This window comes from Salarias fasciatus, chromosome 6 (genome assembly GCF_902148845.1).
Source record: "Salarias fasciatus chromosome 6, fSalaFa1.1, whole genome shotgun sequence".
Classification (NCBI taxonomy): domain Eukaryota; kingdom Metazoa; phylum Chordata; class Actinopteri; order Blenniiformes; family Blenniidae; genus Salarias; species Salarias fasciatus.
This window is the reverse complement of record NC_043750.1, coordinates 28,130,029-28,155,328: the sequence shown is the minus strand read 5'-3', so window position 1 is coordinate 28,155,328 and position 25,300 is coordinate 28,130,029. Positions and strand designations below refer to the sequence as shown.

At 40.7% G+C, this 25,300-nt stretch overlaps 1 protein-coding gene across 1 annotated transcript; it reads right to left on the bottom strand.

Moving 5' to 3' along the window:
* Window positions 1-327: 327 nt before the first annotated feature.
* Window positions 328-24,994, bottom strand: LOC115389799 (zeta-sarcoglycan-like). The gene is made up of 2 exons (XM_030093372.1): window positions 24,743-24,994; window positions 328-1,498 (listed from the first exon to the last, which is right to left on the bottom strand). Exons 1-2 carry the CDS (start codon window positions 24,992-24,994, stop codon window positions 1,292-1,294), a joined length of 459 nt encoding a protein of 152 aa, XP_029949232.1. The 3' UTR covers window positions 328-1,291.
* Between the last annotated feature and the right edge of the window lie 306 nt (window positions 24,995-25,300).

Below are 25,300 nucleotides of genomic sequence, written 5' to 3'. Positions count from 1 at the left end.
GAAAATGAAAGAAAATATGTTGTCAGAGTTAGGAAAACCTGGATCGGGTGCCTTGGTATCGGCCAGTAATAAGTCTTTTTTAACAAGGCCAGGGGAAGAATACAGATGTTTTGTGGATGTTTTCTATTCTAGTGGAAGTAAATGGCTGAAGAGCATTTTCTTACCAATCCAGTGTAAGTAGGTGCATAGACAGAACAAAAAACAAAAACAAGGAACATGTAGATAAGAGATCAGGAGCAGCAGCCAAATATGGGGAGTAAAAAAAACCAAAACAAAACAAAACCAAAAAACCCCCCGAAATAAACAGGGAACATTTAAAAAAAAAACCAACTGAAAGCAAACTAAAGGAAAAGTCATGAATCTGAAACTACACATGGGAGAAAATCTGGTTTAAGTACAATTATTTGCATTAGTTACTCTATGAAACAGGGGTTGAAATGCCATAACTATAGGCTGCAGAGTGTCACATGTCAATGTTTGGGTCGAAGACTGAAGGGGGAGGAGGGGGAAGGCCTTTCTGGTATAGATTGGTCCATTAGCTAGCCATAGCTTCCCACGAGACAAAAGCATTGTCTGATTTATTTGTTAGCTACCCATCGGACTAAACCAAAGTTCTCAGTGATGTGTGTTAGTCGGCTGATGGGCTCAGAAAGTCTGCGAGGATTTGCAGTCCATTAATAAAACTGTTTATCTTAACAAAAACAAGGGTGTGTTTTCCAGGACATTTTGGTCATAGTTGTTGTTCCAAAACAATGTTTTTATGTAATCCTCTTGGGGAAACCATCATGGCGACAATTAAAAAAATGGGAAAGACCAAGGCCAACAACAGCCCCACAATCAGAGTGTCCGCCTATGTCCATCAGGGGTCTGAGTACCAATTCCACCTGGTATCCTTGTTGGCTTTTGCATCCTGTCACATCATCCGATGTCTTGACGAGCCTCGGCCACTGACCAGTCCATACTGATTTGGTGGGAGAGCAGTAACATCCTCTCACAAGCTCAAGTCCATGTTGATTCAGTTCTTCAGTCTGCACTGGCATCACACCAAGACACAGTCCATGTTCATTTGGTCTGTTAGCAACCATGAGCTTCCTGCCAGGCTGAAATCCACATTAGTTGATTGGTTGAAAGGACACGATCATCTTGCCATGCTACAATCCATGTTGACTTAGTCTGTTAGCTGGCATTGGCTCTCCACTGGGCCATAATCCATGTTGATTCACTCCGTTGGCTAGCATTAGCTTCAAACTCTATGGTCCATATGTCCCGGGAGTTGGTCAACCTCCCACTTTCAGCTCCAGAGACAGAAGTTACTGGTGGTTTGGCAAGTAGACCCCTTCTCAGCGGGGGATAGGTAGAGCTTGCCGTTAGCGCAGGCGCAGAGCTCGTATACTGTCTGTTTGGTGTAGGTAGTTCCAGCAGGTGCCCCCTCCAGGGGGTCCACGGCGCTACCAAGGGGAACATTACCCAGCTTGATAGTATTGGCATCTAGTATGATCTGTGAACAGAAAAGAGAGAAAAATGAAAACACTTTGATTTGGCGTGCATAAAATATATACCAGTACACAGCAAAATGCTACAGCTGCAGCAGAGCTCACATGGACTCTCTGTGAACAAAATAATTTAGACACAGAAGGTGAGAAAGCTGTCCTTTAAGCTGTTGTTGGTACTGAGAACTAGAAAGCGCATAGCCGTCAGCCAAGACTATGCTCTCTGCGGATGGCTGGGGTTGTCATCGAGAAAGATCTACAGAGACAGAGAGAGATTTTCTATTTAGAACCGGTCGCCTTTGATGAAGGGGCAGTGTGGGAGTGAATGAGACAGAGGGCAGGGGAGGTGAAAAGAAAAGCAAGAGAATCACTGAGACAGAAATAAGGAGAGGAACCTGCGAGGGAAAGGGACAGCACAAGAGACGGCATGAAAACACAGAAACAATGCCAAATTCCACGACAGATTATTTGATGTGGTGTCGAGCTCGATTATATAAGCAAATCACAAACACGCCAAAGGGATGAGATCACGCAACATATTCCAAGAGGATCATTGAAATTGAGGATCATTTCCTCAAAAATAAAATCTTCTTAAGAAGAAGGCAAGAAGCCGACATCGTCCCGACAAACAAGGAACTAATTAGCATTAACATAAAATAACTATCAGGATAAAAATACTTAAAATTGATAAGTAAAGTCATCTCTTTGATGAATTTGAAGTATTTTGACTCATTTGACAGCTGTTTTTACTGCGTTGATGTTTAAACATTGAAAAAAAAAAAAAAGTCTTGCGAACTGTCTCCGACAAACTATTTCCAGCAAAACCGATTAAGGAATTGAGGACTATCTGCAGGTCATTTGCATTTTGATGAGGGCCTACGTTATATGCTTTGGGATGTGTGCGATTAGTCAGCTAAATCATTAAACTTTTGGCCCCTCGCATGTCGGCACAAGGAATATCAGTTGGTTAAACCAATTAGTATTTTATTCATGTACAAGGCAGCTTAACTGCTAAGGAGCCGCCAGCTGCTAGTTGGGGCTATAGAGCCATCAGACTGCAATCCCCCTTTCTACAGCACTGTTTGAATAGATGTCTTCAAAGATTCTCAGTACACATAAGATCTTTGAGGGGTTTTTTTTTCACCTAACAATACATTTTGGTATTTTTTTTCTTCTCATGCACCTGTTAAAAAAGAGCACCTGACCTTGATTTTGTAAGAATAACCAAAAAGGTTTATTTGTTCGTGATTTGCTGAACTTCAATTGAATTATGACCCTGAATAACGTCTACTGGCTTTACATACGCTCTCCTGTTTAGGTGATGAGGGAAGAGAAGAGCAATCACTGTGCAATTTACTGTTACAACTGTTTGCATTTCTGGCTTTAAACCAATGATCATCATCTAAATTACAAAACAAACATACAAAAAAATACTATTCAGCACCTCCCCATGCCCCGACCCAAAAAAAAAAAAAAAAGCAACAGCCTGCATGCTTTCCATTGCTCTTAATCTTCCAACCCCATTCAAATTGATACAAGCCAGGTTTCAGATGAGTATCATTCCTCACTCTCGTTGCATATTGACTGCTTCACCTCCTTATTTATTTTCTCTTCAACTATCAGGAAAGCTTTGGTTTCTCGCTTTGTTTCGCTCCCCCTGTCTCTCACATATTCCTGCACACCCCGAGGCGGGATGGTAATCTCAGCAGACATCCGTATCCCCATTATTCATGTTCTTCATTATAGAAAAGAGAAGAAGAGGAAGTGAAAATGAGTGGGGAAAATAGCGATGAGTGCAAAAAGACAGAAGGGAGAGGAAGGAGAGAGGCAGCCAGACAAAGAGATGAAGGAAGGATGGCAGAGAAAATGTCAAATCAGAAGGAGTTAGGAGAAGATGGACACATGCAGATAGGCAGACATGATGAATGTAAGAAAAACACGGTGAAGAGAAAAACGAGGGGTTCAGATACCTGAACGGTAAGGAACCAATTAATATAAGTAATGATTTCACATTGGCTGACAAGGCACATCTTCATCTGAACACACACACACACACACACACACACACACACACACACACGCACAATGCTGGAGTAGAGCAGAGGTGCTGCTCATGTTGTTTTTAAATAGCTGTTTAGCTGAAAGTTGATCGTCCATTATACATTACCATAAAGACATACAGACATGTAATGGGAGCCCTTAAAGGAGATTGAAGTAACTCTCCAGTTAGTGTCATTCTTAATTGCCCAAAGGTCTTTAGTTAGATACTCAAACTTTATGAGATTCTCTGAATTATCTTCCTTTCACCAATTACTTTCCATTCTCCAGGGCTGACTTAAATATATTAGCTGACACATTTAGACAATAAATGAGCCAGTAAATTGACATTTGAAAACTAATATTATTTTAATTTAATTAAAAAAAAGTCCTCAGATGAATATGCATATATTTTATTATACACGATTACTTATTTTTTTAGTGAAGGACAAGATGGTTACTGTTGTAAAAGTTCCACCTAGACATGAAAAGACTACGTAAAGTTCTCAAAAATCCCCTTTTTGAACATTTAATCTTTTATTGTTTCTTTAGCAGTGTTAAAACATCAAGGTTTTATTTTCTTCCCCTAATTCCTAATGAGGGATTACTTAGTCTCTGTAGCGGAGCCAGAGTAGGGGCAAGGGGGCGGTCGCCCCAGGGCCCACAAAGTCATAGGGCCCCGTTTCATGTGATGTGTTCACATTTACTCGTAAATAAATTATTATAATAAAATGTGCAGTGTGTGCGAGAAGGTATAGCATATGATTGTGGGCTCCAATTTGCCAATTCTTACATTACGACTGTCCATGAATGCATCAGGGCTGTAAGCCAGCGCTGATTGGCTATGTGGCATTAACGAGTTTTTTCTCTTGCACTTGATCTGAACTCTTTGGAGGGAAATTAAACAGTATGCTAAACACTATGATAGCCGCTAGCGGTACTACCCAAAACCTAACATCGGAGCCATTGGTGAGTCAGTGAAACCTTCAAAAATATTATCTTTATCAGAATGCTGTGGTCTTAAACACCTGGATATTTGAATGTGCCTTATGTTGCTCTCAACTATAAGAGACCACTGAGTCTTTTTTTTCCCCTAATATATGTGAATTCCAGAAATATAGCTGTGTCTATATCTATCTGAATAGATTGTGTAATTTTAGACCAGCTGTGTTCATTTTGTATTTAAGCTGTATCAAAGATGGTCCAGATTTAGCCAGTGAATTTTTATCTGTGTTTTCAGGACCATGGACAGCGGACGCTCTGAGATTGACACCTGTCAGGCTGCATTTGTGTGTGTGTGTGTGTGTGTGTGTGTGTGAGTGTGTGTGTGTGTGTGTGTGTGTGTGTGTGTGTGTGTGTATTTGTTCTTCAGAACAAGTTTGTGAACTGGTTTAAGACTTTATTCTGCTTTCTGAGGCATATAGGTTTGCTTGGCTCAATAAAAGTGAGCATTAGTGTGTTGTTTGATGGTAGCATGAGGTATTGTTTGAATGGTAAAATTACTATCATAAGGGCCCATCGAGAATGCTCCGCCCCCTCTGTACTGATACCCACGCTCCGCCTCTGCTTAGTCTCTATGTTAAACATGTTATTTTTAAGAATGCAAAGTCACCAAGTCAATTGAATTCAAGCTACAGCAACCACAGCTTCAAACTGTAGCCTTTGTGGAAATACTTGAGAAAAAAACATGCAACAAAAATCACAACATGACTTGTACGGCTTTAAAAAATCTCCGTCTCAGAAAAAATTCACAATGCATTAGATCTCTCATGAAATATGATCAAAATCGGTCCCACACTTAAGCAGATACGACTCCTCAAACATGATACGGGGTCATGACTTGTTTGACAGATGTGCCTTGTCTGGAGCGATGGACATTCATAGATCATATGACAGTGAACTGGAATTATTTGATATTTCAGCTGTTGCTTGGTAGGTACAGTTCCTAATGATTTTTTTTTTTTTTGGAAAGTCAGTGGTAAAATTGTATCACTGAGGTAAAATAATTGTTGTAAAGTTTTGGAAATGTCATGAGAAGTGTTAATATGCCTCCTATTAAGATGCAGCAGCATGAACTTACTATTTAATAACCTGCCAACAGACGATGGTAAAGCAAACAAAGAAAAAAAATCTACTTTTAGTTACTATTAAATAGTACAAAGCCACATTAAAGTCCTGTGGCAAAACAAGAAGCAGGAAAGAGGTTTTGTGTTTAGAGGATAAATAAAAATGGGCAGGGCGGCCTCTTTGAAGCAGCGATCTCATTAGGCCGCTATGCCCGTTGGTTTTAATGAGCCACAGTAACAACAGCAAGGAGACACTTTAAAGCTTGTGAAAAACGAATATGTGAACTTCTCTGCTCATGTGTCGAGCAAGGGAAAATACCACAGTACATCTCTAAATGTCAAGGTGTGCCTCTAACAGGTCCCTGGTGGCTCACCTGTCATCTACCCTTTGGCTCCCCAATAAAAACTGCCAGGCTGCAGTTACAACCTTACAGGGGAAAAGGATTCAGTCACGGTTGGCAACATAAACCAAATCCAATCCTAACTACTTGCCATAGCAATTGAGAAGTAAAATGAACTTGGCCATGCCGCTGGGATGTGGGGATGCAGGGAAACGGGGGCACATGTGACGACATGTCATGCTTTCTAAAATGACAACAAGCTGTAGGAAGGCCGGAACCACAAGAGGAAAGGAAAGAAAGTGGAAGTATGCCTTCACTGTGAGGAAAAGAAGAGAAGAAGATACTGATTATACAACTGGCCAGACGGAAATGTGACAGATGCATGGAGATGATGGGGGAATGGAGAGAGGAAGGGATCAATAAAAGAGAGGTGAGAGGTGGAGGGAAGGTGAATAACACTGCACCGCGATAGAGAGATGCACAACAGAGGAAAGATGAGAATGGGAAAAAAAAAAAAAAACGGATGAAGGAAAGTGGAAAGAGACCAGGAGGAAGGAGGCTGGAAGTCATTTGTTGAAGCTTAAGGTTGGATTAGTGCTGACATTCATCCTAAATGAAAGTGTCTGTAAATATTAGGTCAGTCTGTTGTTAGCTGAGCACATGAAAGTGTGCAAGAGGGAGAGCGAGCGTGTGCTTAAGATGAATGTGTCTCTGGTGGCGATGAAAAAATTAGAAAATGCTTGAGTGTTTGTTATGTGTTCCTTTGCATGCTTGTGTATATTGTTGTTTAGTTATGTCAAACTTATTTACAAAGCTGATATGTGCAAAAAGATTTCTCTGACCAAATCTTGTTTCTTGAAGATTTTAACTTTATTTTCTAAAATTAGGCAAGATGAACAGCTGTTGATGTCTTCATTGCACAGATCTGCTGCTTCACTGGTTGTCTAACAACTATCATTGCTCTCGTACGTTCTCTTTTCATACATAAACATCTTTGCTGCAATCCAAAGACTATGAGACACAAATTATAAATATAAAGTGGGTTGTTAAAAGAACCTCCAGCACCTGTAGCTGGTTTCTCATCCCCCAGGTAACTGGTTCAGTCGGGTCCAGTCAGACTGCATGGAGCATATTTGTGATGGTGTATCAGCAAGAACTGAATAAGAGACCTTTATTATGACACAACACCATTTTTCCTGAGTATTTCCAGGAGAAAAATCTTTAAAAACAGGTAAATAGTTGGATGGTAACATTCCTGCCGGCTGCTTCTTTTCATTTTGAGCATATCCACGCAAACCAAATTGATGTTTTGAGGACTGTCACAGAAGTTCAACCTTTTCTACATCATTAAATAATGGTGGGCCTTTGACAATTAGTTTTCTTGCAATATTTTCTATTTACAAATTCACCATCGATATTTTATGAGGTCAGTGAATAATTTCATATCAAAGCTTGATTTTATTGTCAAAGCCAGTGGTGTAATGGATGGATGTATGTATGGATGGAACACAGCAAGAAAAATGTTATGTGGCTTTGCCAAATCTGTGATGACTTCCTTAAGACCCTTATAGGGACACTGCAATGTAAACCTTCCTTTGCTCTTTGCCAACACACATTAAACTGGAGTGTATCCCTGAGTGTGTCTTCTATCCATGTGTTTCTATACATTAGCATAATTGTACAAGTCTGCGTGGGTGGCTGGGTGTGTGCACACAGTGTGAGTGGATGTGTGTCTGCACCCATCTCTCTCCAGTAGCAGTTTAGCGAGCACGTGGCTCCAGCATCAAGGAGATGGGAAACATGCGGGAAGCTGCAATTATGGAGGGTCAAAACATTTTTCATGGATGATTTCCTTTGGCGCAGCTAAGAAACACAGAAATGAGGTTGGGAGGCATGAGAGAGGAGCTAAAGTGGTGGTGAAAGGACGAAATTTTCCTGGAATGAAAGGAGGAAGGGGGGGAGGTGGGGGCAGAGAAGACAGCAGAGAAGATAAGAGGGTTAAAGTGTCTTTGGAAGGAGATCAGGAATGAGAACAAGTGTTCTGAGTGCACGAGGAGTCCTTTCAGAGGAGGAAGGAGTGTATGAATATGTTTCGGAGGGGACGAGCGGCGGGAGGAGGAAGTGTCGACAGTCAAATTGAAGAAGAAGATGGGACATTTGTGTGGAGGTTATAGAGGTTGCACAAATGTAGACGTAAAAGGAATGCAAAGACATGTTTCTCACGAAGCAAGAGTAGGTTTGACATTGCAAAAAAAAAAAAAAAAAAAAAATTCCTAAAGCAAAATTTGTGCACATGCATCTGTCAGTACATCATTAGGCACACTGTCCCAGTGTCACGATAGATCCACTGTGCCCATCAGAGTTTAATGGCTGCAGATCTGGTGGTTGTTCACTCATTAGCGGTGTTAGAACTGATAAAAGTGAAGTCCTTTCCAGGACAATGAATCAACTCATTGTCACATTCTGGAAACCAGTTGGACATGATTAAAAAAAAAAAAAAAAAAAAGGTGCTTTTTTCTTCTGGATTAAGCTATTTATGGCGGGGTTGCATGAGCATGAAACAAGCGGGCAACAGAACAATCAGTTGACGGAAAAGGAAGTAAACATTTACTGGAACATAAATATTTAAAACGGCATATATAACTGGCATGTATTAAATCTTAAAGGTGCAACAGCCACTGAAACTTTCAGTCACTTACTACTTTCAAAGTAAACTAATACTCATTAGCAGATTTCATTTGTAGCGGCCTACTACCTTATTTGCATAAAAAATTTCTGTTGGACCGTGAAGGAAACTTGGAACATGTGGTGCGAGTGAGTTCAGAGCTGATTGAGTTTCACTCTCAATACATGTGAAGTGAAGTATCTGGTTGATTAGATTGTAGAATATATTATCCGTTAGTTTTTCTCCAGTCTCACAATAAACTATATAAGTTGTTTAGCAGAAGGGTCACATGCAGACCAGAGGCAGATCCCACCCTGGACATGTTGTCTCTTGTATTTTCTTTGTCTTAATGTCTTTCAGCTCTTGTAACATTGTGTTCTCTGTATTCTCCTGCAGTCCCACAATAACAACCACACCACCTTCAAAGTCACCTTTTGTCCCAATTTTCCTGCTTGGTTAGAGCTTCAACAGGTTGTGCTGATTGTTTCTAGGGGCCTAAATGCTCCGGGGTACGGCCACAAATTGGTGGATATGATATTTAGCCTGACTAACAGTTTAGTCGGTGTAAGTGAATGATGAATGCTGAAAGTTTCAGAGAAAAACTATTGAATTTCTGGCAGCATGGAATAAGATCAGCTTATTTCACAATGTTGAAAAAACTAATGATTTAAAATGGACCAAGAGCTGCCCATAAAGTGGTGACTTTAAAGTCCTTCACTCCACAGGAAGGTGGAGGTCAGGTGAGAAATGTGATGGAGGCCGACAATGTGACAATACGAATGCCGCTGTGACGCACAAAATTGCGCCCACACAAACACGCAGAGATGAAGTTCTTCATTCTTCCAGCCGCATTTCACTTCTCCTCCCATTCTTTCTCTCACTTGCTTTCTGCATTCACACATGGGAACGCGCACACACCCGGCAACAACGCAAATAGGTGGGCGGCCGAGAAGCTATCCGAGTGTATTACACAGACCATTAGGCTTGTTGAATGGACAGACGCTGGAATGGGAGCTGACAATAGACTAAATGACAGAGGCAGGAGTATCCCAGATGTAGCAGGGACATAAAGCAATGTCAGTCCACTCTACTGTACCATAAACACACAAATACGCACACACACACACAGCATGCACAACACACATGAGTGAAAGTGCAGATAAATGAGTACATGCGCTGTTAGACAGGAATACAGAGAGTGATGCACACCAACATGCAATGAGGAATGGAGCTGCAGAATCCCATAAATCTAAACATATGACATGATAGACAGGAGCACAAATGAGACAGGGAGGCACAACTCCCACACACATCGAAAGCCAAAGATAGCATTACATCAGGCTGGCAAAATAATAAACAAACAAACATCCATGATGACTGCCTCAGGGGGTGTGAATTACAGGCTAATACATTTTCTGACATTAATCACACCTTTTGAAAAATATCCACTTCTCCCAGCTATTGGCAGGTATCTGTTAATCTGTTATCTCCCTTTGAGAACAGACACACCTAGACGAAGTCACTCAGCAGCAAAGTTGGATGATAAAAACAAGTTTTGGAAGTAAACAGAGAGACTCTGGAGAGAGAGAGGGAAAAAAGGGCACATCTGTGAAGGTATTCTTCACACTATGTGTGTGTATGCATGCATACATCTCTGCATACAAATGCATATTTGTATTTGTGTGGTTATGCATATTTATGTATTTGAGCTCATTTGCATGCACATTAGAATTCCATAAGTGATTGTGGGTAACCCGTGTGTGTGTGAGGTGTGTCCACACCTAAGTGGCCGTTTGCTTTGTGGGTATATATGGGATCCAGACCACCTGCATGTACGACAAGGAGTTACCCCCTGCCACTATTCTAATTCACTCACCATTCTGCCTTACCCGCAGGTAAAACAACAAGCAGCTGGGAACACGAGTCCCAGTGTACCAACCCAATAACACCTCCAGGCAAAAGTGTCTTAATAAACCCCAGCATTGTGTCAACAAACAATAAAACTCCATGGAAACCTAACTTTGTTAAAACTTTCTGTAGTTAACCTGAGCTAACCTCACTACAGTCAGCAGCCGTGGGGAGCGAGGGCAAAATGTGCACGGATGCAAATGTGGCATGCAGGACATTTAACGTGTCATTCAAGGAACCTTTATTTAAGAAACTGTCTTCTGTACTTTGAAAAGAGTTTAAGTGACGGTGACATTCCACAAACAAGCTGCTGGAGGCAACATTTGTTTAATAAAGCTTTTGATTTAATTGACATAAATCAGCAATGATGCTGACATTCAATTATGTTATCCTGGAAAATCTAAATGGTAGTCACTTACAATAGTGTCATCATCCTGAGTAGGGAACATCCTAATCATGCTATCCTCAAAAAATCGAGGCCTTCCTGTAAAGGGCTTTGGTGATCCTCGTTCAGTGCATTTAAGCATTTAGACATGGTCAAGAAGGCATGCTGAAGCAATTGAACATGGCAACGAGAAAATAAGTAATTTAAGTGATCTACTGTGATGTCAATGAATGCTCATCTCTAGGGTTTACAGAGAATGTTCTGGAAAAAGAAAGCCACAGGTCAGGGACAATGGCCAGGCTGGTATGGACAATGGAGCAGCAACAATGACTCGAAAAGCCATTCTTTATGACCAAGGTATGCAGAGGGCGATCTCTGACTGCACAACAAATCAACCTTGTAACAGCTTCAGCAGCTGAAGACCACACCATATACCACTCCTGTCAAGGTGGGAATGTTAAAATGAGACGATAATTTGCACAGGTACATCAAAATGGGATCATAGAAAATACTAGAGAAACAGCGTCTGATATGATGGCCGGGTCAGAATTAGGCTCAAACATGAAAGCATGGATCCATCCTGCCTCATGTCAGCAGTTCACACAGCTGTTGGTGGTGCTATGGTGTCAAACTGAGCTTTGTTTAAATGCCAAAGCCTATCTGAGTACTTCTGCTGACCATGTTCATCTCTTTATGACCACAGTGCACCTGATAACCCAGCCGGACAAGAGAAGCTCAAATAGTCTCAAACTGGCTGCTTGAACATGACAGTTAGTTTGTGATTAACCTTTCTTTTTTTTTTGAGGAAGTTGGTGTTTTACGTGCAGAAAACTGGGCATGCATGATGATTTGAGCAAATTTGACAAGGACCAACTGACTACGTCAAACCATCTTTGTCCTCAGTCTGCAGTGGTCAGATTCTGTCAAAAGTTGTCCAAGGAAGAAAACATTATGAACTGATGAACGGGTCACGGACAAATGAGACTCAATTAGGGACATAGAGAGTGAATTCCTGTGTGGTTCCATTCAACAGATAAGGTCATAATGCTGCAGTGAATGCTTGCTCTGATAGAAGGATATCAGACAATGCATCATGGTTGCATAAAAGGAGGAAAAAGAGGGTAAAGAAACCACACAATATTAGATAGGTGTGGTCAATCAATGCACATACAGTGCAGAACAGGCTCGACTACACCACTTTAAAAACAGTATAATATACTAGATATTCTTAATTTGGACTTTTCTCAAAACTCCACTCCAATACACATGACAGACTTTCAAATACATCTTTGCTGGGCTGCACAATATTAGGTAAACATGCAATAATGATAATGCTTTGTGACAGATACAAACACTCAGGTAAATAATGTTAGTATTTCAGATTTGTTCTTAATCCCTCTCAACCCTAACTTACATAACTTACATATTTATTTTCCGTCCACAATTTCTGTGATTTATTACAATTAATCAGGCTTTTTTTGCTGATTTGAAATATTGTCACTCACAATTTTCAGCGCAGGAATGGAGTGCATGAAAGCATGATTTATGGCAGTTCACTCAGCCTCATGTGAAGTACATTGTGCACAGAAATATAATAATATGAGGGGTTGTACAGGACTTAATTCAACCTGGCCTACTCACACAGATGTATTCACCTCTCACATACATATATTTTCTTTCTCACACACATACATTGTCTTTTTACACACATACATTCTCCATGTACATTTATATATTGCCACTCTTATACATATATTCTCCTTATACATACATACATTCTCCTCTCATATAAATACATTCTACTTTCACATGCATACATTCTCCTCATAATATTTGCTTTTAACTCAAACAATAATCAAAAATTCTGAGAAAACACACAGAAAGTAGGTATGGAAGCCCGAGGCTCAGAACGGAAATCGAAAATTCATTCAGAATTTTCATTTTTTGATTATTGTTTTTGTTTTTATGAAAATATATTCCTGTTATTATTTAAATAATTTGTTTACACTTTGTATTTGGTCAGTGAAAGTTTCAGTTTAAATTGTTCCAGCTAGTTTTGTTGTACTGTTAGCATGTCAACGGATTTTTCCATAGAAGTTAGCATCACGCTAGCATACATTTATTTTCATACTGCATGCTTATTACTGTCTTAAGGCGTCGTGTCTGTGCCAAAAACATGATTCACCCTTTACATGACGGCACAGTGGTTGAAAAACACTGCCCTAATCCCAGTTCAGCCTTGTGTAGTGTTAGCCTTAGCTGCTTATCCTGCTGAAGCAACTTGAAAGTTGGCATTAATTATAATTACAGCCGAGCCGTTAACGGCGATTGCGTGCTGCGTTACCGCGAGACTCTTATCGCGTGAGAAAAAAAATCTCGCCGTTAATCTATACTTTTCAAAGTTGGGTCTGGGAACTTTGTCTACACATGCAAGCTATGAAATTCACTTTGATATATTTTAGTGTGGATGTATGCCTGGCTGATTAATGCTGTGGGGGGGGCGTGAACAAGCCGAACCTGTCCTGCGCCCAACACTGTGCTCCTACTGAGCGTCAAAAAAAAGCACACACGCATTTTTTGCAGTGAAACACGGTCCATTCCTCATTATTTGCCATATTGAACTCGGTCGAATTATCCAAAAAATAACGAAGAAAAGGCTGATGTAATTCACAAACTGAAATAAGGATCTCAAAATTGAAAAAAAAAAAATGAAAATGAAACTTAAAGGTGCTGTAGGCAGGATTTTGCTAGTCAATGCTAATTTTTCTATGTTTTCTTTGGATTAAATGTGAGAGTATCCATTGATAATCCTTTAGGAGTGTAGCATAATTGCACTACCGCGAGGAAGCAGCGTTTCCATCTGTCTCTGGGGGGGGGGGGCATTTCTGTGCTGTCTGCTTCTCAGTAAACTATCACCAGGTCATCCTCAGCAGAGTTAATTTTGCTCAATTTCTGTCACCTGAACCTGTCGGCTCCTTCTACTCCCCTCATGCTTGAGAATTCTTCTGCCGGTCTCTGTCCAAGTCCTCAGGTTTTTGCCATCAGTCTCAGTAACCTGACTCGGACATCTACATGCTCACCTGCTCCTCATTTAGCAGATAACTCTGACGGAACAAATCCAAGATATACCCAAAGCAGGCAAAACGGTTGGTGGTACAGTCTTGAAATGGTCTTCAAATTTGCTTTTTTTTTTTTTTTTTTGTTAGATTGCGGCATTGTCTGTGTGACATCAGTGAGTTGGCAGCTGGGGAGCCTGTTGCGTTATTTAATCTCATATACCCTTTATGGCAGAACAACCACTGCTGCTGATGTAAAATGCATCACTAATTGCAAATCGCTTGTAATATTTCCGGGAATGTTGCCACAGACACCCAGCTAATTCAATTTATAATGCTTCAACAACAGGCTGCAGGCTCACTTATCATTGTGTTTCCTTAAACAGTGATCGAAAGAGACTGGCATTTCTTTAATTGAATATCTTTCAGATTAGAACCTTGATTGTTCACATTCTTTGTTGCCAACTGTTGACTTTGAAGGAAACATGGCACAGCTCTTATAAAACACAGGTTTCAAACTTTCACTTCGCAAAGTGGTTTGTTTCTAATGAGGCAATTTTTAAACTTTAATGAGGATTGGCGTACACAAGACAAATGATAAGACCAATACATGATTTAACAGATGGAAAGTTGAAAAGACTGAGCACTCGAGGCGGTTACAAAACTGCAAAATGTGAAGCTTAAACCAAACAAAGGGAAAAGTACGAAAAGTAAAACAAAACAAAGCATGGAAAGAGCATAGTAGTATCTCACTTTTTTCTTTTTTTTTTTTTTTAAGTCAAATGACAACCCCCTACAGATCACATTCAAGCTGTGTCATCTGGCTTTTCGGGGTAGTAAAAGGAGCTTTGAGACTGGAAATCTTACAAACTGCAGACAAAATACCTGTGGCCAATAGAGCTGAGACTTTTATAGGACAGTTTGTGTTCATTTATCAAGAAAAAGTGACTCTCATGCCAAATCATTTGTTAATCAATCAGAAAATAACACTTTCATGAACTTTGTTTGGATTCCTCTTGTTTGCTATCAGTGTGCACATTGCAGTGGAAGAGCACTGCCAACGATAAAGGCAACGACAGCAGAACATCAGCGCGTGATAACAACCGTGCGTCTTCGCTCAGAGCTTTTCCAGGAGCGTCGTTGATACTCATCTCATCAACAGTGTGATTTTAAGGGAGTGAAATTTTCTCAATGAGGGCAAAGCCGGAGTAATTCCTAGGCTGCAGAAGAACAAGAATGGAGAGAAGCATAAATTAAAAGAATGGAAAGTGCCTGGTGAGCGAATGGAAGGAGATAGAGGGGGACGTGGAGAGAGAAAGGGAGTGAGAGAAAGTAGGAAGGAGAGTAGATAATAAAAAAAGGAGGACTGCAGGAATCCTGAGAGGATCTGTCAGCTCTCGTTGGCTTTGATTTTAATGGAAGCCAGTGCTCCCCTACCTCTAACCCATTTGGCCTTAATTCCAGCGCTGCTTTCCAAACTTTTTAAACTTTAATGGCCCCTTCTTAAGTGCCAGATGCTGACAACATTGATTTGGCTTTAAGCCTTGCTGTCCTGCACGCCTTTATTTTCTCCTGCAAAATCGACAGAAACATCTATTTTCTGCCATCCTCCCCCACCTCCTACTCATCCGATCCTCCTTCTATCCTCCTTTCATCCGCTCTCCTCTGTTCGTTTGATGGTGTCAGCGGCTGCAGAAAGTTTATATGACACTGGATGAGCAGGAATACAATCTGGATAAAGTGCTGGATTTAATGAAATATGGTGGTATTATTCCACAATTTCAAAAGGCTGAGTAAATACTGACAGAAAATATTTTTGAAGGTCTTATTTATTTATTTATGTATTTATTTATTTATTTAGTTATTTATTTATTCATTCATTCATTCATTCATGTATTGTTGAGCAGATGCATGCCAGTTTGGTGTGGTTGCCTGGCAAGACACACAAAGACAGAGAGAAGAATTCAAAGATAGAGTGTCAACTACTGAGACGCTGCACTTCCACTATCGTATCTCAAGATTTGAAGGGACTTAAGGCAACTTTACAAAATTTACCTCAGCGCTGCCGCGATAGGTGCTGCGGGTAACTGCAGCCACCAGCCAAGGCGACACGGGAGCGCGCACAAACATTTTACAGAAAGTCCGTCTTCACAGCGCTGCACCAGGGATGCTCATGCTGTTTACTACGTCGCGGTTTACTGCAAGACCACAGTGCATATTATGTCATTTTTGTCAGCATCTGTTTTCACTCCCAAATGCAGCTGAAGTTCCCTCCATGAATCAAACGCATATCCAATATTTATTCGGGTGCCTGCCCGGCTTTGGTCATATTTTTTTTTGACTCACGAGATAACGCTGATAAAGTCCTTTTTGTCTTTGTGGTGTTTTTTGTGGGCTTTGAGTGGATGCAGTTATCCGATTGTATGAAGGGGGGGGGGGGGGGGGGGGGTCATGCTTCGATTCACAGACCGGGAGCAAATATATAATATACCGGGAGAGCGGACAAATGAAACTACAAATAGAACTACAAATGAAATTTCTTCTGTTGATTCTTGGTTTGTCAGCAAGTGAGCAGCGGCGTATTTGCGCACGCGCGATTCATTTGAAATGTGGACACGGAGTGGTGTGGGTCTCCTCTCTGCTCTGACTGCAGCAGGGAGCTCTGCGTGAGACCGACCGCCTGACCGCCTGTGAGTACTTTGGGACGGGGGAGGGGCTCACGCAGCACCCGCTGCTTGCTGAGGACAGCGGAGACGTCCGGTCACGTCTCCAGAGCACCAGAAAAAGTCGCTAAATTTGTCGCTAGTCACTTTTGACAAAAAAAAAGTCGCCAAGAGGCTTTGGAAACTCGCCAGATTTAGCAAGAAAGTCACCAAGTTGGCAACACCTGATCCCAGCAGTGTTTGAGTCCGTGTCCACGGCGGCCATGTTCTTCCTGTTCGGCAACGCGCATACAGCGTCAATTTACGTCACATCCCCACGATTGCGCGGGAAATTGGAACCCCGAACAGCAACAAATTATTTGGCACACAGCCTGTATAAGGCAACAGACAGATAAGCGGATTGGCCTGTTATTTAGGTTTTTAATGCTTCACGACCCATTAGCATTGAATAAACTGGAAATGCATGTGTAGTTTTTCACAAATCTTGCCTTAAGTCCCTTTAAACAACCAATCCAGTTTTCATCCCTGCTTTATCATTTTACAGATCAAGTATTTATAAATACCTCTACTGCACTTTTATGAGTGACACCAGGATAAAAAGGAAAAGAATTTCAGAATGTAAAGACAATAAACTTCTGTAATTTTAATTCAGAAGTGTGCATCTACCTCTCTGTGATTTCTCTGGATGGATTTTGCAGGTTGTAAAATATCAGTACATTTAACTGACTTGTGTCAGGGAAGTGATGAGAGATTCATGCAGCTCTGAACATTTTTTTCAACAAAGAATTTTGAGGTCGTGGACTGATGTAGAACTACATTTCCGCCTCTCATACCACACGATTTGTGAGTCACGCCAGGCAGTGAACGGCAGATTTCCTCATCTTTGTCATACTATACTACAGTATTGTTAACGATTGTTAGAATGCCAGTAATTTCCAATATTTAGAGAGTCTTTATAAATATTTAGCATCAGTCAGAATTGTTAAAGTCCTGATTTTATGTTGAAGCTTAGCATATAATTTGACTTGTCTCTGTCACTACGAAAATAAACGCAGATCCGCAGCTGCAGCTTCCACTTTTAGAATCCACTGCCTGAGCCCAATATATTCATTTTTTCTTAATATAATACGTATTCTTCTTTTTATTTTTTTCAGTGGATACAAGTCAGGATCGCTGTAGGAGGTTATGTGAGATAAACTTTAACTTAAAATAAATCTGTGTCACTTCAAACTGTGAAAGACATCAACATTACACACATTTATTTAGTCAGTTTAGTCAAAATGTATGTTGATTACAATAATTTTCATAAATGTCAGACAAATTGCTGTGGAGTTACATTTGTCACCAAGGTACCAATCACACTGCAGCCCCCTCCCATTCTTTGAAATTAAACATGTCTTTGTAATGAGCAATTTTATAATAGATGGACTAATAATGAGGTTGAGCAAGATACAGCAGTGGCCACCGTGAATTTCCTCTGAGGGACTTTCTGATCTTTATGGGACCGACAGCACACGAACACAGCAAATCCTATATCTGGCTTTAGTGACAGTTTGTTGGCTTCTTTACCTCCATATTTTGTATTCGTCCATCATAAGTTACTTTAGCTCCCCTCTCTACGTGTCACCTTTAAAGTACCTGCTCTCTTCTCTCTCCTTGTCTCAGTGGTGTTTCACAAATGGTGCAAAGCAGCGCACAGCACAGCACAAACGCCTTTGTTAGTCTCATAATGACGCACTTGTCATTTTCCCATCAGGCACCTGCTTTGCTTCAATAGCAGGTAGACTTGTGTGCATTCGAGCAGTCAAGGGAGCGCTGGTCAGGCACACCGCGGTATATTACTATGTTGGGGCGAAGAACAGCAGTTTGCACTTTTGCCCAATAATACACTGCCTTCAGCCGACGGTGCTGTGTTTTCTTGTTTTTTGTTACACACAAGGGTTTACAAGAGCATTATGAAGAGCTAAAGTTGTGTTTATTGGGCACACTGGAAAGCTTCGGTCGGTTGTGTATTACCCTCTTGTGGGGAAAAAAGCTCATATCGCTTGCTTATATGTTATGATGAAAAATATGGAATGGGAAAGTAATTGCAATGAAAGTGTACAACATCAATAGCAGATGTCTCCCATTCTATCAAATGACAAACTTATGGAGACTACATGGTGGTATATTTTATTGAGCTGGGTGGTCGTTTCCTGTAGTTATTGACTCGTAAATTTGAGGAAAACCACGGTGTGAGAGGAGATGCAGTTTAGATATTTGACGGTTTCAGATACAAAAATCATTCGGCCGTCAGTTTAGAAGAAAAGCTGCTGGTCTTAAATGGATTTTGCTGTTTTAATGATTTAAAATTTTATTTTGAAAACACAGTGTCTGATAGGAATTTCACTTCATCATTTTGATAGGTTCACTGTGGACAAAGCTCTTGCTTATCAGCTCTCAGCTGACATGCTCATCACTTCCCCTCAGTGAATCATAGTTTGCAATTCACGCTTTTCTGAAATGCATCAATATTAAGTAAGACTGGTTTCAGGACAAATTACCTTTTCAGAAATTTCAGCTTTCCTGATACATAACAAAAAGTTTACTTCCTATTTTAACTGCACTTTGTAGTTTCTTGTCAGACGCTGTCAGAAGCATGCTCGATCCTCCTCAGGTATCAAAATGTAATTTGATACCTGAACACATTCATCAGTTTTCAAGTTTTAGGTGATTGTTTGTCTGTGAATAAATCTGATGCTCAATCCATAAATGCCACAAATTGTGAAACCAGATACTCTGATGGATCCTTCAGTTTATCCTGTGAAAAAAATGTGCATGTCTGGCCTGTTTGCTGAAATAATTTGCTGAATTGTCTCCTGCTCTCCACTTCTTCCCTAAAAACAGATTACATTCTAATAACCATATTCTTTTTTTTCATATTTGACCTTGTTCAGTTCCATATTTGGACAGTTTGAATCTTTTTGAATACATTTTGACGTGCCGATAAGACCTCTTTTGACATTTATAAAACTGTTACATGGTGAAAGGGGGGGGCATTCTGTAGTGAAGGGTGACAAGGTTGAGAAGGGGAGCACCACAAATCCTTCATTTTCTCCAAACCTTTCATGATATCAAGCCTCGCCAAAAGGCCCACACCACAACCCTTGTTACACACTCCTTCATGCTAATGCTCGCCATCAATAGGGCGACGTCTATTTATGCAGGGATGACAGAGAGGGAGAGGGAGAAAGGAAGAGACAGAGAGAGATAATGGATGAACAAAGGCCAGAAAGAGACAAAAGAACACATGAAACAGAGGGAGGGAGAGAGGGAGAGAGAGATGACAGAAAAGAGGCAAAAATTATAATTCCCCTCCCCTTCTCTTGTGAAGTGACAGCTACAGTGATGTATAACCCTGGCAGTGGAAAGTTAATTAGATAGGCTGGGTTACTGAGAGATGAAGGACTGAGAGGCAGAGAAAGAGGAGGGTGGAGGATGGAGAGAAGATGTAGAGAGTGTTGAAAAAAGTCACATAGAAAAAAAAAAAAAACAACCGAGAAAAAGAAAGAAGCAAAATGGTGTAAGGCACAGCGAGTAAGACAAGTGAAACCAGAGAGGGAAATGAGAAGAGCGGTAATAATTCAATTAGAGAGAATAAGAGACGTGGTCAGAAGTAAAGCGGTTGAGAAAAAGTTTAAATAAGAGGAAAAGAGCATTGTTAGGAAGAAGAAAAAAAACTTTTACACTAAATCCAGCCATAAAAGAGATGAATCATGTCAAAGGAACTTAAAGCCTAACTTTAATAGGAAGCGGCCAGTTATCTCAGGAATTGGTGCATGAGTCACCTCGCACACAAAACGCTCAAAAGTGGACCTAAAATAATGAGAAAAGAATGCTTTCGGAGATTATTTGCAACATTTGATCCAGTGATGTTAAAATAGGGAGTTCTGCTGGGTTTGCTTGATAAATGAGATGTTCTCGGTTCATACAACACTCAATAGATGGGATGGATTGTGGCAATACACCGTGTGCGTATGTGGCCTATTCGTCTTTACAGGATGTGTTTTTTTAATGTAATTTTTAATTAAAATGCTCTAAACATCATCAGAAAAACATTATTACTTCGAAAGATATTTGAAAGGTTGTTTAAAACCTTGACTTGAGAGGCAAACTACCATGACATTCATGTGAACCCAGAAACTGCAAAAAATCTCCTCTTAATTATAAATTAGATGCTGAGACCACAAAAACTGCAACGGTAATGAGAAAGGTGGAACAACCATAATAACTGAGCCAATCGCTTACAGGTGGAAAAAAATAGCTGGACATGCTGTAACATCAGACACTGAGAGAAACACGGAGATCCTCTGGCAGGTGGAAGGACTCACGGCTCGGACGCCGACTAAGGTCATAAGGAGCTTGAGGCAAATCCTGCTGACAATGGGCAACAGGCAGAGAATTTCCTGCACAGTTCTTCAGTCCATCACAAGGCTGACGCGGAGAGATAATCACCCAGACCGACAGCAGCTTAAATGCTACTAGCTACCCAAACCTATGTGCCTTTGGACTGAGGGGGGGGGGATCGGAATATCCAGGATATCGGTTGAAACCCATCACAGCTTAAAACCTCATTTAAAAAAAAAAGAAAAGAGAGAAACTCCAGATGATAGTGCTAACCACAGCATGAATACACTGATGGAGATTCTGCTAGCATTTCTAACAGGCAGCTCAGCCTAACGATGTGCGTCATCTCAATAAAAAAAAAGAGAGATCAAATACTTCTCAACAGTCTTGATGAAAGTTCTATATCTCATAGTCTTCATATGATATAAGCAACTATTCTGAATTTCATTACACTTCTGTGCTTCTCAGAAATAGAGACAATAAACAATAACTAATACGGTTTATTGCAGCCCTGTAAGAACACTTTTTTTTTTCTGCATCTCATCGAGTCTGCGGATCTATTAAATGCACAGTGTCAAGTTAGCTTGATGAAATAAGACAAGCTGAAAAAAGTCTTTAATTATTCAGACATATCAGCGATAACTTTTCCAGTTGGATTCTATTAATAATTTTGCAGTAGCATCATTTTAGCTGTAAAATTTTGCAAACCGAGTAGCACAAACAAGCGTATAGCCGTGCAGTTAAAAACTTGACAGCATTCTAGTTTTCACACTCCATTAAACATTAATTCAAACCTAGCAGCGCAATAAAAAAAGGACCTACTATGGAAAAAACTTCTGTATAATCTGTCAAGGCCTGGTGTTTAGTTAGTGCCGTAGTAAGTGTCTAAACACAAAAAACACTAAGTATGTCTACAAAACAGATGCTTGTGTTCATTGGGCCATATATTTCACGTTTATAATGCCATTTTTAATCGCTTTACCAGACAGCGCACTTAACTTTTTCATGCTCTCCGCACAGTGTGGTATATTGACTCTGTCTGCTTGCACAGAGTGAATAAATATTAGAGGAGCCAACCACATCCGTAATGTAGTCACAGCTCCCCATTATTATTTTGTTATGACGTGTCAGAGCTGTCTGAAATGTTTGTTGACCTGGATGCATAATTTAAGTGGGACACTGACATAAGGATGAAGTTGTTGCCTTTTTATTGAAAGACCCAAAATAAAGATAAGAAACAAGGAGGTAAGTAAACCTAAAAAAAAAAAAAAAAAAAAAAAAGTTTATCCTGACAACCACTATATATCTATGTAACAATTTACTGCAGTTTAAGAACTTTTAAAATCTTACTGCCTCTGCTGATGACTACATTATTTTTCATTTTTCATAATTGATCTTTTATTGTAATCTCATTTTACTTGACTTTTAAAGGGTATTTGGGGGTTTTAGTGCCTCTCATAAAAAGCAGTCAATTTGTTTGTTTGGTTGAAAGGTAGTTATGGTACTTATCTAAGCAGTAAGAGAGCAAAAGAATGGATAAAAAAGGGAGTTTTTGTGAATCTGAGTCGTGGTTCATAAGCAGCCATGCGAATGCCAAGACTGGTTAAAGAGTGATTTGTAAGTCATCTAAAAACTTCTTACAATAAAGCCAAGTGAAAAGAACAGCATTTCAAGGGGAACATGTATTGGTTTTGCACTTCGTTTCAGAAAAAATTTTGCGTTTACAGAGGTCTTTTTAAGTGGCCAAAACACTGAAAATGATTTAGGCGACAGCAATAGAGCAACACACTGAGTGCTGTTCCTATTTTTCAAGAACAGACACAAAATGATTCTATGAGTCACACAACCAATCCACACTGGAACATATACTGTCTGTTTAGATACAGCTTGAATATGTTGCAACAATTCAATAGCAGGATCAGAGATTTGTTCCACCTTGTATAAATAATCCCGACTGCTGGGGGATGGGGGGAAGCTATTTTTGGTGGTATCTTGAAAGATGGTCGTTTTGATAAAAACTGAAAATACCAAAGATTTAAGTGCATAAAAATGTGGGAAAAAGAAAAAAAAGTTTGACAGTTCTATATGAAGCTTCCATGTTGGCTTCTGATGTGATTGATGTGATTTACTGTGATTAACAATGTCTGAAAACGTTTCACTGTGTATGACTGCGTCTGTCTCCAAGGTATTTGAAGAGATTTGTGCAGAGCCTGTAGCAGAGATGCGGCTGTTATTCTGTCTGGAGGCATTTAATCAGCTGGCTCACCTCAACTTTTATTTACAGACTTTATTAAGCGATATTTTCTGTATTTTGTGGTGGCTCATCTGTTCAATCACTGCAAGGCAAACTCAAGCAAAGAAAAAAAAAGGAGAGACACAGTTTCCAGCCAATCGATCCTGTGTAAACAGGGCCTATGCACACAATCCATTATCTGAATCAGTGTTTGTGTGCGAATTCCATCACAGCATTATGATTGCAAACCAAAAGAACATCCATTGAGCCTGCTTTATGTAGGATCATAGTTAATCATTGTTCCTCAAATGCTTCATACTCCTCCACAAACAGCCTCAGAGTCATCCAATAACATCTAATGAAGCTAGATTGAGATGTGGTGGAACAGAAATCAGAGATATTAATAAATGATCAGTCATAAACGAAAAATGTTTGAGGAATTTTTCCAGCATCTTGTCGAATCTCTGCCATGAAAAAGAGAAGCTCTTGACAGAAAAATAGGGTTCAACTCAGAGCAAGAAAGTTATGTTGTGATTGATCAGAGTAAATAAAAACCATAGACTGAAAAAGTAAAAAAGCTAAGAGGAAAGAAGAGAGCGGACTGTGATACAACAGAGGAAATGGGAAATGGAGACGACCTCTCAACTTCAGCTGTTGTTTTCTAAAACCTCTATTATGTGAGTAAGTGAGTGAGTGCCGGTGTGAGTACGTGTGTGTGTGTGTGTGTGTGGGTGTGTGTGTGTGTGTGTGTGTGTGGTGTCACAGGTTTGAGATTGACTGTGTACACAAGACAGTTTGTGTGTGTGACTGACAATGGCAGTCAGCACAACGAGAGGGGGTCATTCTTCTGTTAATTACTAAGTTAATGGCACGCTATGCTCCAGCGGACATGCAATATGGCAGGCTGACGCACACACACACACGCACACACACTCTCTCAGGCACACACACAGGGATAATGGCTGAGTCTGCTCCGGTGCTCACGCAACGTGGCAGGCTGCTATGCAAAGAGCTTGACAGTAAGATAGCGGGCTAACAATGACACACACAAAGGCTTGAACAAGTACACGCACACACACACACAGCAACGGCAACAACTGACAGGGAACCTCATCAAACCAGCTTTAATGAAGTCACTTCTCCCAAATAGGAGAGGGGAAGAAAGATGAGATGAGGGGGGAGAAAAGGAGGACAAGGTCGCCTGGATTGATGACGCTCATTAGCCTAATAAGGTACTTTAATGAAGCGGGCCCAACACTATAGAGTGTCTCTCTCTCACACACACACACACACACACCACACACACACACACACACACACACACACACACACACACACACACACACACACTTACTTAGTTTGTGTTGTCCTTTGTATTTACACATGATCATGGCTATTTTTGTCAGGTTGTCTCTTCTGACTGTTCTAACGGACGCCCACGTGGACACAATAACAGAACGGTCAAAGACTGCGCACGTACGGACGCACGCATGCGTGCACGCATACACACACCTCTCCGTCTGAGGACTGCAAGAGCAGATCTTTCCGACAAGATGCAGAGAAATCTCCCACTCCAGCATTGATCTCCACGCCCCTCGGGGCCTCCAAGGTCAGGGTCCGTGTTGGCGACTCCAGCCTGCGAAACACAAACACGCTGTCGTCAGGCCAAAACAGTGAAACCGGCCGAAAGACACAGGCGTGAAGTACAAAGAGGATAGAGAATAGAGTCGGCTTGCCAGGATTCTTCAGCAACCAATGGATCATTACTGCAGGATCAAAAATAAGCTAACAGTAAGCAATGCTCTCAATCCTCCGGCCGATCAATCAGAGGCAACAGTCAGCAGTGCGAGCGCCAGTAAAGCTGACAGAACAATTCGGCGTTGCTGGAGTGCCATGCTCTCCAGCAACACAAGATAAAACATTCTGATTTTTGACATCGCTGCCGGAAAACTGAAGGAGGTGGAAAATAGAAGAAAACCTATGGAAGTTCAAGGAGAACATGCAAATTCAACGTTTGTGAGACGTCACTACGGCTGTCTGCTTCTGTGCCTTAACAGGTTTTTATTCATT